We start from the raw sequence: 12996 nt of genomic DNA, 5'->3' as shown, positions 1-12996 counted from the left end.
AACCGTCTAGTTTGCCCCTGTATGGCTAGTAGTGGAGCACAGCCAAGGAGGAATGGCATGCACGGTGCTTTTTTACATAAATATGGTAAGGCCCCCACCCCCACCCTTTCGATAGTTGATACGAGCTTCATGCTCGATAGGAAACAAGAACAACGGTAATGTGACGTGTATGCACAGGGAAGTAAGATAGATGCAACTGATGCTGGCATCATATGCGATGAGATGAGAGTTGGCATATTCTCTGCACATTTTGGCTGGTCTTTGTAGCTTCGACTGCCACATTTGACACCTATTTCTCATGCCGCATAATTGGCTAACAGTCTAGACTTGCAGAAGTTACCATAATATCTGCCAGCATCCACTGTTTTACGATTTGCTTTTGTTGTACTCGGCCCTTACTGGGAGAACAGGCTCGATTATATTGCTGACGTCTCATTGTTTAGTCCACCATTACAACTAATTTGCGTACCCGGTCACTGTGTATTATATTTCACTGAAATGCCGTACTCTATTGCCAGACCCTCCGGAGTTTACGCTTTGCTGATTACGGCTTACATTGCCTAAGCAAAACATCAATTTCTGCCTTAATAAAACGTCTACAAAACATCCTATCGAATTCAGAAATCCTGCGACTGCAGTTTCCCTAGAATTCTCGATCCTGTCCAACACGCCATAATGAGGTTGAATTTACGGAGGTTGTGATGCCAATTCCACAATTATTATTAATATTATTATTATTATAATTATTATTATTATTATTAGTATTATTATTATTTTGCTGTTCTGAGATAGTCCCTTCTCTGTCACATCTGTAACAAACAAGGGACTACGTATCCTTCCTGCCTTCTAGCCCTGTCATCTATTCTCACTGAAAGGCTTCTCGAGTCTCTAGCCATCGCCACAGTGCCGAGCACCTTGATCCTGATCAGTGATTCTCAGGTGGCGATCCGCGGCTTAGTGCGCTGCCGCGTCTCGCGGGAAGCGGCCCGAATAGTCCAAAGGTATGATGACGGCAGCTGGACATCGCCCTCGCAACACCAAAATTATACGGTCTTCCTCCTCTGGACCCCGGCACACACTGACGTACCGCTCGTGGGCCACAAGGCGGCCCATGCCGTGGCTCGAGGTCACACAGGCCGAGCAGCCGTAGATTATGTGGCCGCACCCGAGAGAGGGGCGTCGGATCTGCCAGATGGGGACACTATACGACAAAAAACGCAGCAAGAACGAGAATCATAATGGGTGTGGGACGATAGCCTGACCACATTCAGAGACCTGACCCAACACTAAAGACTCGAAAGACGCACATTCTCTTTACCGCACGATACATTAAACAGGAACGAGGCCGCAACCTTATGCTTAGTGTAAACACACGCCTACCCTAGCCCGGCCCTCTTACATCACTGTTACTCAGTAATATACCCGACAGAAGTTTTTAAAGCGTGCTGACACAGAGCAACGCTGCGACACAGCTCTCTGTGAATGTGCCGGCAACAACGGTACTAAAACCGCCACCGTTCGCGACGTGTCCATAACCGCGGCCGTTACCAGCGTGCATGAAGCCTCGAGCTCGCTTCTTCCCGACGCCGTCCCACTTGCGGGGGCCGCCGGGGATCTTTTCCGTCGGGGTCGCCGCCGCTGGGAGGCGGCTTACAGAAGTTGATAGCTGGAAAACCAGCTCTAAGCCGTCTGGAAAGACGAAGATGCCGCCCGAGTCCAAGGACTTCGAGCCGCCACTTGAGGCCACCACAGCCAAAACTGTCGGACCATTCTTGTACTTGTTTCCTAGTGAAATGGCACCACCCACTCTGGGGGATCGACCATGAATTGGGCGGCAGCAGGTAAGAAGGGAAGAATACTTGAATAGAATTTTGTAATTTAGAAATGATATCAAATAGATACTAACCGTCATAAATTTTAAGGCTGTATTAATTTAGAGTTTGAATTTAATATATTTGGTTACATATTGAGGAAAGTAAAACAATGAGATTAGCATGGCAGTCTCTTCGTTGCACTTGCAAATTAAAATATGGCATGAAATACGTTCCTATGGTAGTATCCTAGTACCCACGACCCAAGAGACAGTATAACAGGGAGCGTGATGCCCAATCCAAGTGCCCAATCCAATCCAAGGCGGTGAAGGCACATTATTTTAAAACAAGTTTTTTTTTTCTTCGAGTCTCTTTTTAACAAATCGCCCAATCCGTCACAGTGGGTATGTGCCACTAACACCTAGGCTCTACATGTCTGCAACTCGGAGTATTGACTTTTCAAGTTATCTTTTCTAGCCACATGCTTTGCGACAAATCCTCCTAAATAAAAAGACAAACTAATAGTTGGAAGGATTGTTGTTTTATATAAGACTACGCCACCATCTGGTGCGGTGGAAAATACAGCTGAAACCATGTTGGTGGCACTCTAGATAGCGCAGAGAGACTGAGCATTGCGTCACCCAATTTAGAGCTAACGCCCGTCCAGTAATATAGACAAGAAAGCCCATTCACCTAATAAAATTTGTTCTTATGAAGTCCCGTCATTTCACAATACTGTCGCAACATTTAGGGCATGTTGTTTTCTAAGGCATGTGTCATTGAGGAAGCTGCGGCTCGCTATGACTGACCCCTCAGACCGTATAACTTCATGCATTGCTACGTGTAAAGCAGACTTTCGTCTTGACGTGTCACAAGAACGTAACACAGTGCCGAATTTTTTGTTACCGCAGTGATTGCCACACGGTGTAATAATACGTAATACGTGCAGGCCTACTTCATGCAGAAACTTCGCAGCAATGCCGTTATTGTCCTCATGGTTTCTCTGTTGAGGACTTTAAAGATTGTAGAGATGTCAGTCGGTGGAACTGCGGTTGCTAGACAATAACGTGGGAGAAAAGAAGGAAAGAGCCGCGATGTCACCTTTGCACGGGCCCAAACCCTCTCACGCAGTCCTCCGCATGAAGTGCAGAGTCGACGCCGAAGTCACCTTAACCAGTTTGCACCCTAGCGCGAATAAAGTGTTTAAAGGTCAAACGTACAAAACGCTTCACTTTACGGCATCAAGTTTCGGACAGTGTATATAGCTCTAAGTTATCTTCGGAGACCCATTTCCCCCTTAATTCTTTAACCACATGATTGTAGCAAGAATTCTACGCTCACAGTATGAGGCTAGCATCCTGTATATGTATGCATGAAGGGCGTCAGGAGAATTTTGCGGCTGTTTGAATTGCGTACCAAGATTACTGGGTTTTGACCATTATGTGATGTCGTTAGCAAAGATCGGAATTTCGTCGTTCGTACGGTCTCCTCCGCGCCAACAGAATACAAGAAAGTTGATCAACTAGATTGCAAAAACAATATTTGTGCAATCGGATGTTTTGACGTAAAATATTTCACCTAGCATCTCAACACAGTAATAAACATCGCCCACAGGAGCATAGAGAGTGTACCGTTTTAGTTAAATGAATCTATAGGCAATTTACCGGTAAAAACACAACTAGTTATTTCTGTTCCTTGTCACTTTACACTTTATTCGTTGCCCCTACTTTTAAGAAAGAGAAATATCGAAGCCGCTTTTGTAGGAAGCCCGAAGACGCTCTATTGTGTTGCGATCTTCTTCGCACTACTAGAAACAAACTGCGCTGAAAGTCTTCCGCACTTAATCGAATACAGCGTTCCCGTTGCAATATTCTCATTGCATAACTTTGCTACCACTCTGTTATGCATTCTTTCGTTATCGCAGATAATTGTTTGATTTTTGGACTACATATGCTACATTCGTACAATATGAGAATATTATATTACATTATTACGTATATTACAATATACAATAAAATATAGGGGTGATGTCAGGTCTCATCTAGAGAGCATCCAAAGGCCAATCTGCGCTCACTTTTTTGCATTATTATTGTGTTTTTTCAGGTACACGTTGCTTTAACATGATGATGATAATCCTAGAAACTAACACGTATCCGCTTTTGTTACCCAAAAGTGCGTCTTGTTCCAGGCGCCAACGTATAACATTTGTTAATCGGTGCAAAGAGGACACTACGAAAAGATACACGTGTCAATATACTACCAGGAGTGTGCTCTTTTATCGAAAGTGCGGTCCTACGCAATTACTCAGCATGTCATCTGCCACGTTTGCTCCTTTTACTTTACCGGAACGCCAGCCCTCTAACAGCATTTTCAGGGAAGAATATGGTGCATACCATAGAAGTTCCACGCTTTCAAAGCTGTTCATCGTTAATGATTTTGTAGGTGTTCATGTTTGGTCGAAGGCGCATCAAGCGCAATTGAGAGGCGAATCGAAAAAGAGGAAGCAGGAGCTGGCCGCGTTCCAGCGCGTTGCCACGCGAACGGGCTCGAACCCGAGGCGCTCGAGAAACGAATGAGCGCGAATCACGCTTCCACGCGCACTCGTTCGGAAGGCGCACCCAGCGGGCCGCAACGTGGCTGCCCCGAGGATGTCGTGGCAGGCCGCGACCATCTTCACAGCAGGCAGCCTCCACGGTGGCGTGCTGGCTTCCGCGGATCACGGTGGCAAACTATTGCAAGGTAACGCCGGGACATGGCTCAAAGCGGCGCCGTTCCGGTGCTGCTGCGCGCTGTCTCGCCGTTCCTACCCATACCAGGGAGGACAGGTCCTTCAGCGCTCCATCTGCGACCGGAAGGGGCTCTGGTTCATCGGAGACTTCATCGGTGGCAGGTAGTGTGGGTCACTTCAATTTTGCACACTAAATGGATTGAAAAAGAAAGAAAAGCGCATGGTGCGCCAGGAAATAGCTCTAAATCCTTGTTTAGCCGTTTCTGGTAAAAATGCGTGGTCGTTCAGTTGCGGTGCAGTATGGCTTCTAGAGAAAAATAAATCGAAAACGTCAACTATCTATGGAACGCGTAGCGCTATTTGTGGATGATCAAAAAAGCTCGACAGAGCTTGCTGAGCAGATCGCGATATTGACGTGACAGATTCATTAATTATTTTGTTGTTATGAAAGTAAGGACGAATGTTTCTAATGTGAAATTCAAACGGATTTGTAATAAACCAACGTTGGCTTAGCAGAAATCCTAAAAAATGCTCCAATATAGAGGTAACCCCCCTAACCTAAAGAAATTTCCTACAAAATATGGTGGCGCTACAGACTACTCCGGGCGCTCTTTTGAAAAGGCACGAATAAAGGCATTGCATTTAATACCAACACTCGGTCGGATATCAGAAAAATAGTGCTTCTTTTGCTAGTTCTAAGAAAAGATAATTTAAATATTTTTTGCTTTTGTTTAGCACAAAGTGACATGCAATTACCTAAACTATAAAAAATTGATATATAAATTTGACACTTGGAGTCGCAATTGCTTATAAAGGCAATTTTCGCCTCTCCGACAAATATACCTGGAAAGGTTGAGTGGTCCCTGTCATAAACGATTTCTAAAAAAATAGTTTCCCACTAAAAAGAATGAAAAAGGTTGTTGCGATTGGCGGTGAACGTTAAGATGTATAATCGAGAGCAAAGGTGTATGGGCTTATGCGGCAATAGATTATCATTTGAAAAAGGGGGGTAGCAGCTAAACACAAAGGACGCGCACACAAGAAGGCATTAGACAAAGACGGACGCACTTTTTTCTTCACAGCCTCGGCATGCAGGATAGCCTAGGGGCGCATGTTCGACCAATGCAATTACTCGAAGTAATTCCACGTTGCGGAGGTGTACAACTCTGTCCGCTTAATTGCACTCATAACATTACGTAGGTTAGTGCTCTCACTTGCTTCTTCCTCCACGCTACATACATTATGTTCTCGTCACCTTGCCCTCACCCTCAATGTCGTCAATGTCGCGCTGGGTTCCTGACAGACCTTGAGCTTGTTTGCTCCATCAACTCAACATATCGCGTGTAAATAATAATTTGCTTGACCCGCGAGTAAAAGGCGAAGATATATTTCTCCACTACTAAACAATAGCCATAACGGGATTTTTTTCCATGAGCCAGCTATAACCCATCGGCATTCATCACATATGCGGGGCTGGTTAAAGATTGCACAGCCGATTCACGAGTTCCCAAGGTTGCCGATGTAAGGCTGGATGCTTATTGTTGGATTTTTGCGATAAAGTCCTGCACTTTGCCCTTATTTGTGTAAAGACCAACAAGAATGGTGCTTATGCTATATCCATATTGTTATGATGGGCACATCAAAGGTCGCACATCTCTGAACTGTAGTACTGTTTAACCATTAACATAAACCTGTTTTTTTTTTCTTCATGGCGTAGCTTGCAGCAAATATGGTGCCAGGAAGCATTGGCAATACCAAATAACAAGCACGAATGTGCCTGCGATAGTACATAATGATACGTGTACTCATTTCATAACATGTTCGCTTTCAACTTTTTAATGACGTTTCTGCCAAGCGCATACTCAACGTAAAGATTTGCTATGAGATGTATAAATAAAAAGTCAAGCGTCGGATTTATTGGAATGTCGCGCCTGGAAAAAGTTTTGGTGTTCACGGGACACTGCAAAACTTAATGCCTCTGTTGAGAGTGAAATCTAAGTGTATGAAATTCAGTTGTGTAGGGTCAGAGAGGGAATGTCCACGCTAGCCCGCCTTCCCCATATGGCACTCTTTCGATATAAACCATTAGCACAGGCACGTGTTGTACGCGTGGTGTTTTCGGTCAACACACTAAAGCGAAACAAAACATTCCATTTTTTAGTTGTTTCGTCCAACACGTAACTGAAAACAGCAGCCCAAATGAATGCAAGGGCAAGCACCATCCTCGTTTTCTTTTTGCCTTTGTGTAGCCTTCCGTTACGTGCTGGACGTATTAAGGCAGAATCGACTTTAGCAGGGCTTCAACTTGCTTTTAAAGTTCCACTGGGAGCAACATTATGCAGCACGTCATCATTCTCTTCAAACAGTGCCTATGTGGTCGCTCTAATATAAGAACAAAATGGAGGCAACGCTAGGATGCTTGAATCGCAACTTCCTTGTTTAGCATCACATCGTCCAAGATGCTCTTCCCCGCCCGGACCTCACGAGGTCCACGCTCCTTCACTCCCCCCCGCCCTTAGAAACCTGTCTGCTACTCTCCTCAGTGCACTGGCGTTTCACTACGTGAAAATGAGGGCGAGACCTCTCTGGGAAAAGCGCGATGTCAAGCGGGCACGCATGTCTGCTCACGACTGCGTAGTTGCCAGTTCCCCAAGCACACATTTGAAAGGCAATTAAAGGACGGCACACCCTATAAACCACCCCCACAGAGTCTGAATCAAACTGGCAAGCAAACTTTTCATTTTATTTTGTCCACACGATGCCCTCGGTAACTCATGCGTAATGAACGAATATACAAGAGCTAGTAAGATACTTTGCACTTTTTTCTTGCGTAGTTACCACTTTCTTCGTGGGAAACATGGATGACGCATTTATCTGTGGGAAGTGTTTACCACTCCTTCGGTAAAAAAAATTGGGGGACGCTTAAGCTTCGCCTTCAAGAGTGGAACGCGACAGCGTTCCCGTCGACCCGCCAAGGGGTGTAAGACGATGGGCTACGGCGCAGCGACTACGCGCCCCGCATCGGACGCGGTCAGCGTCGAGCAACGCAGCGCTCCGCGCGACAACGAAATGTGCGCCTGAGCAAGCGACGCACGCCTGAGCCTTAGAAACAGCTCGTTTCTAAGGCAACACCGCGTTCACTAGAGGCGCTTTTGTACCGCTTTGAAGCATCGAACTCGTGGCTGGTTCGATTCCCACCCAGCCCATCTTGGAAGTTGCTTTTTATTTATGAAGTGCCTGCCGTGATTTATCGCTCACGGCCAATGCCGCGGACGCTGACGCCGACACCAACGCCGACGCCGACGACACCGGCTTTTCTGCGACACGAGCTCCTTAACGCTATCGCGTTAATAACATGCTCTCTGGACTTGACGGTGTGGGGACATCCCTTCTTCGGTGTTTGCTACACTGGATAATTTACACTTCGTTAAGTAAGGGGCTACGTACGGAATACAAACACGGCACAGAGGTTCATAAGGCTTGGTGACTGGCGATTCCTTATGAAAAAGTAGTGTGCTCTTATTGTGTGCTATTTGGACGAGGAGATAGTTCTCAAGGTTATTTTAGATACTTAAAAGAGTATTTAGTTTTTAAATAACGACGCTTTGTGACGCACACGGACTATGTCCAAGACACTTCAGCGTTCTTAAAACTACACGATCTTTAACCTGCACCTACAAAATACCCCACCAGAATAATATTCAGTAGTTAGATAAAAACCTGACCAGATCACACATCCTGCATCCACTCGCAATGAGCCCGCAAAGACCTGTTCTACGCATACCCGCACTCCAAGAAGTTAAAACAGCCCATTGGTATGTTCTGTGTGAAGGCAGTCTTGGACAAGTCATGTGTTTACCTGGTACATGACCGCCTGAACAATGTTGGTCGATTGCTGAGAGCTGGTTTTCCTATTTGAGTCGTGGTCGCTGTGGCGGATAAGCTCCAGCAGAAATTGAAGGCTAGACTACCCCAAAAAAAGGTCAAGGTAGGGAGAAAAAATCGTATCACTGCTGGTTGTCCACTATGTTAATGTGGTGTTTCACAACATGAAGTGTGCATATCATACAGAACGCTAGTAAAGGCGGGGACAGCGGAATAGAATACAAAAGCGACGACATGGATGGTGTTGATGCTCTTGCGTTCTTTTCCGCTCTCCCCGTGTTTATTAGCATTCAATATGATATGCAATATGCCTTAACTAGGCAAAACCTAAGTTCTGAAGAATGTAGCCAATTGCTACGGCGGGTCGGTGGTATATTCCGCCCTATAGGCAAGTGCGCCTGACTATGCCCCCGGATCGCCCCCTGAGAAAGGAGCGTGCGAGGCTGCACTAAGCGTCACGTGACTCATTTCGTCGGGTGCTCGGCCGCAATGTGTAGAAAATCGCCATGACGCGTGGGAAGGTTTACAGCCGCAATACGGCCGATGTATATATGGACGACTAAGGGAGCGCCAGCTTTCGACAAAGACAGGAAAAGACTCTCATTTGCCCTAACACACGCAGTCGTGTATCCGATGTATCAAGTGACAACATGAATATCAACGGTGGCCTTTGGCTACACGTGATATTCCGTGCTGGCCTTTGTTGGCAAGGACAAAAACTTTCAGATACAGTCGGGACCAGATGGCACGTGAACTTGCTAAAGCTTTTTTCATGAGGAACAAGAATGACGATTGTGTCAATGATAGCTTGGTGAGATTGTATTAGAATAAAATCAGGTTTCTAAAGTGCCCGCAGGCGATGATTTTGCAGACATGCAGATATAAATACGCGTGTTGTTCTGAATAAAACAGGGTCGCAAGTGCGGCCGTCCTTGTGCTCTCCTTGTCCGTGTTTGTATTGCCTAGCACCTGACTTAACAACGTGCGACCGACTCGCCCTATTCCACTATTCCATTTACGCTTCATTTAAGAAGTCCCTCTGATGAATCAGTATGCCTGCTGTGTTATTTCTTACAATAAGTATTTTTATCTCTGCTTTATCCAGCTTTTTGTCGTCAGCAATCCATGCTTAAAGAATAAGAATGGACCCTTGCTTTCAAATGCTGCTCCTTTTACCGGGAACCTAATGCACATTCAGAACAGATCTCGTCTTTCTTAGGTTTATGTAATTCTACGCGAATGTTATGCAATGTCATTGCCTGTGCAGCAAAGTAGTCCTTATGGGACATACGACGCGGCATTTGTTTCGCAGTTCACGTCTGACCACGACACTGTAGCCGAGCAACACATCGCCCCTGGCCGCACCGGCGAGACGTGGGTAATGCCTTCCGCCTGGAGGAGCTGACTCGGCCACCGGCTTTTCGATGTCCGTGTTCGCGCATGCACCTGCTGTCGCCTCTGCCACGGAGGGCTGCCCAGAGAAGCCACTGAATCCAGCCAAGGTCCAAACACGAGGCCAGCCCGTTGGACCTCACGAAAGCCACACTGGAGAGCGCACAGGCTCAAACGGCCACGACGCTCGCGGAAGAGGGCGAGGGCGGAGCAGGGGTTTAACGCCACGAAGTTGCGCCGGCGACGGTTGATACACTCCATCGGTGCTGGAACACCTTGGATACAGCACGCCGAAAATTCCACCATCAATCAGGAGTGTTTCGGGCACGCTGTCATGAGACCCCATCGTGCTGCGATTTCGCGTGTTCATAGCGACGAACTGTCGGGCGCGGGTCTAGCCGTATATACACGCGCAATTTCTGCGTTTATTTCGCCTTGCGACTATCGTTCGCTTTAATTTATGATTTTAGCGTATTTAAGTGTACCAATTCGTTCTGCCCACTCTATATTTATTGATTTATGCGTTATTGTCTTTTTCGTATATTCTTTTTCGTATGAATTCCTGCGTTCTAATTATTTTTTTTTGAAAGGTTCCCGGAAGACTTGACAAAGAGTTCAGGAAGGCTTGCCGAAGTGTTCCGGGAGGTTTGCCGAAATTTCATTTCTTCTAGCGACCTTTCATACAACCATCAACCAAATCCAGACTTTGCGTCAACAGCACCTTGCTTTATATTTATCATATTCAAGCGCGCCGCAACCAATTCGTACGATTCTATTCCGTCGCTTTCATTAGGTTGAGACGTTTGTTCACGTCTCCTTTAAATTGTAGCATAATGGCTGATCTACATTTAGTTTGTCCTTTATGTATTGCGCAGCTTTGACGTTTATCCTATCCTTATTGTTTATAAAATTTCTGCTTCGACATTTATTCCGAGTGGCCCTGGAAGGTACTCTTTCTGGGGAGAACTTTTGTTTTAGTTAGCCACCTTCCAAACAAACAACAAAGCCAGACGGTGTCTTGCAAAAATCCGTCGTCTAAGGTCATTCTACGCCCGTGAAACGCGGCGACTGGGCTGAATTCATTTGCAGTTTTGCGAAACGAGCGTATAGGATGTTTCCGTGTACAAGAACGGCGATGGTTCCGTGTAATAGTGCATCTTGGCGGCCAATAATTTTAAATGGAGGACTGCGCCTCATTTTACTGCGAGAACAAAACTCAGAGTTGGAAGAAGTGCGAACTTTTGCTCTACTTTAATGGCGAGGCCGTCGAGAAACAAGGCTGCTATGATTCGCTTCATAATCCTTGTATTTTCATATCGAAGAATACAAGCACGTTGCAGTAGGCCATCGAACTTGAAAAAGAAGATGCACATGCCACCTGCACGTGCCGAAAAATTTTGAATTGAAGCTTTTCTGAATGTGGTAAATAAATGCTGCACAATAGAACACGAAGCGCTCACTTGTCCTTTTATCCCATGGGACGGGAGATCTAGTGTCAATATTTGCTTATGCACGGCAGGTAAGAGCTTCAGTCGCATGCAAACTTTGCAGAAAGGCTGCGCAACCTGCAGGCTGTGCTGAAATGTGAAGAATAAATCGGGACATGCAAAGGGAGCTCAACGCACTGATTCACAAGGACGAAGGCGATGTTTGATGCTTCTTTAGCTAAGAATGGTAGCGCCTCCCCCGCCCCACCTCGGCTACCGTCCTTATAGTGGGCATGTGCCAAACGCTCGATAGGAAAGAACAAAATGGTAATGTTATCTGTATGCACAGCGAAATAACATAATGACAACTGACGCTTTTATTATATAGCATCAGATGCAATTTGGCACATTCTCTGCACACATTGGCTGGTCTTTGTATATTCGACTGCCTTATTTGACACCTATTTTACATGCTGAATTATTGACTGCCATTCTAGCCTTGCCCATATTGCCATAAAATCTGACAACGTTAGTTTTTAGATTCGCTGTCATTGTGTTTGAAGCCTATTCGTTGTACAGATTCGGGATAATGTAGCCGACATGTCATTGTTTAGACCGCCGATATTTACAAGTAACTTGCGTACCTAGTCGCACTGTATTTGATTTCAGTGAAATGATAGACTATTGCGGAAACCCCCGCGCATTGCCCCCTAGTTTCCGTTTTGCTGATAACGGCGTACATCACTTAAGCAAGATACAGAAAATCCCCTCTTAATCAAACGGCTACAAAACAAGCTAACTCATCAGACTTCCTGCAGATGAAGATTCCCCGGAATTGGCAGTGGTGGATATAACGCCATTTCCACGTAGAAATTAGGATGATTTCGACGCAGAATTCCATAATATTTTTTTTTTACACAGCGCTAATCTGACGCTGTCCCTCCTACGTCACTTTTGTAATGAACAGGAGACAATAGATCATTCCTTGTAGTCCTGTTATTGAGTCTCGCCGAAAAAAAAATTTATCAAGGCTTATAATTCACGAACTCGCAGAATACCCATGAGTGGATACCTATCACTGATATCAAGGGGGCTGAACATGTCTACAGCTCGTAGTATTGACTTCCCAAGTTATCCATTCAAGTCGCGCCTCGTTTCTGCACTTCGTATTCATGAATGTATGCCTTGCCATATGCAGTTCCATTTGGGCTAAAAAAAAGAATCATTGGTGCTATAATCAATAATTTATATCTTGCTCGTCGTTCACTCTTAAATCATTACCATGCGAAATCATTACCATTTTTGCAGCAGCAGTGGCGGCGAGCGGACACTCGTCTAATCGAGGATTTTGTACTGCCGTTACAGTGCGCAGTCATCGCATCGTGTTGAAGTTATCAGCAGCCCGGAACTCCACTACGCCGCACACTGCACGTGTGCAAATTGGATTTCGAGCGCACCAAGGCCCACCCCACCTACGGATCCAGCTGCTGGTGTCTGCTCACCGCAGATAGCCACGTCACGGCAACGGAAGTGAAACGTGCCACCGTCGTCTACAAATACGGGCTTCACTGCGATGACCTCCTCATTTGGCAGCAGCAGTGGCGGCAAGCGGACACTCGTCTAATCGAGGATTTTCTTCTGTCGTTACAGGTTGGTGATTGCCGTCTCTCTTTTAGTTAGCCGACTAAGGATAGTCTGCCACTGCTGCTGCCTATTTTTCTAGTTTCCTTTCTATATTATTCACTTGTTACCG

At 45.8% G+C, this 12996-nt stretch overlaps 1 protein-coding gene across 2 annotated transcripts in view; it reads left to right on the top strand.

The window, feature by feature from the left end:
- Window positions 1-1634: 1634 nt before the first annotated feature.
- The window catches only part of LOC142572928 (uncharacterized), a 38835-nt gene continuing 27473 nt past the window's right edge, over window positions 1635-12996 (top strand). The window contains exons 1-2 of one of the 2 annotated variants that reach the window (XM_075682388.1): window positions 1635-4701; window positions 9737-12893. In XM_075682388.1, the coding sequence (XP_075538503.1) occupies window positions 4460-4701; window positions 9737-9761 (267 nt within the window). In that variant the 5' untranslated portion in view covers window positions 1635-4459 and the 3' untranslated portion in view covers window positions 9762-12893. The remainder of the gene's footprint in view (window positions 4702-9736; window positions 12894-12996) is intronic. The other variant, XM_075682387.1, reaches the window with a different exon arrangement.

Source organism: Dermacentor variabilis, chromosome 2, assembly GCF_050947875.1.
Source record: "Dermacentor variabilis isolate Ectoservices chromosome 2, ASM5094787v1, whole genome shotgun sequence".
NCBI lineage: Eukaryota > Metazoa > Arthropoda > Arachnida > Ixodida > Ixodidae > Dermacentor > Dermacentor variabilis.
The sequence above is the reverse complement of the archived record's forward strand: the minus strand, read 5'-3'. Positions and strand labels throughout refer to the sequence as shown.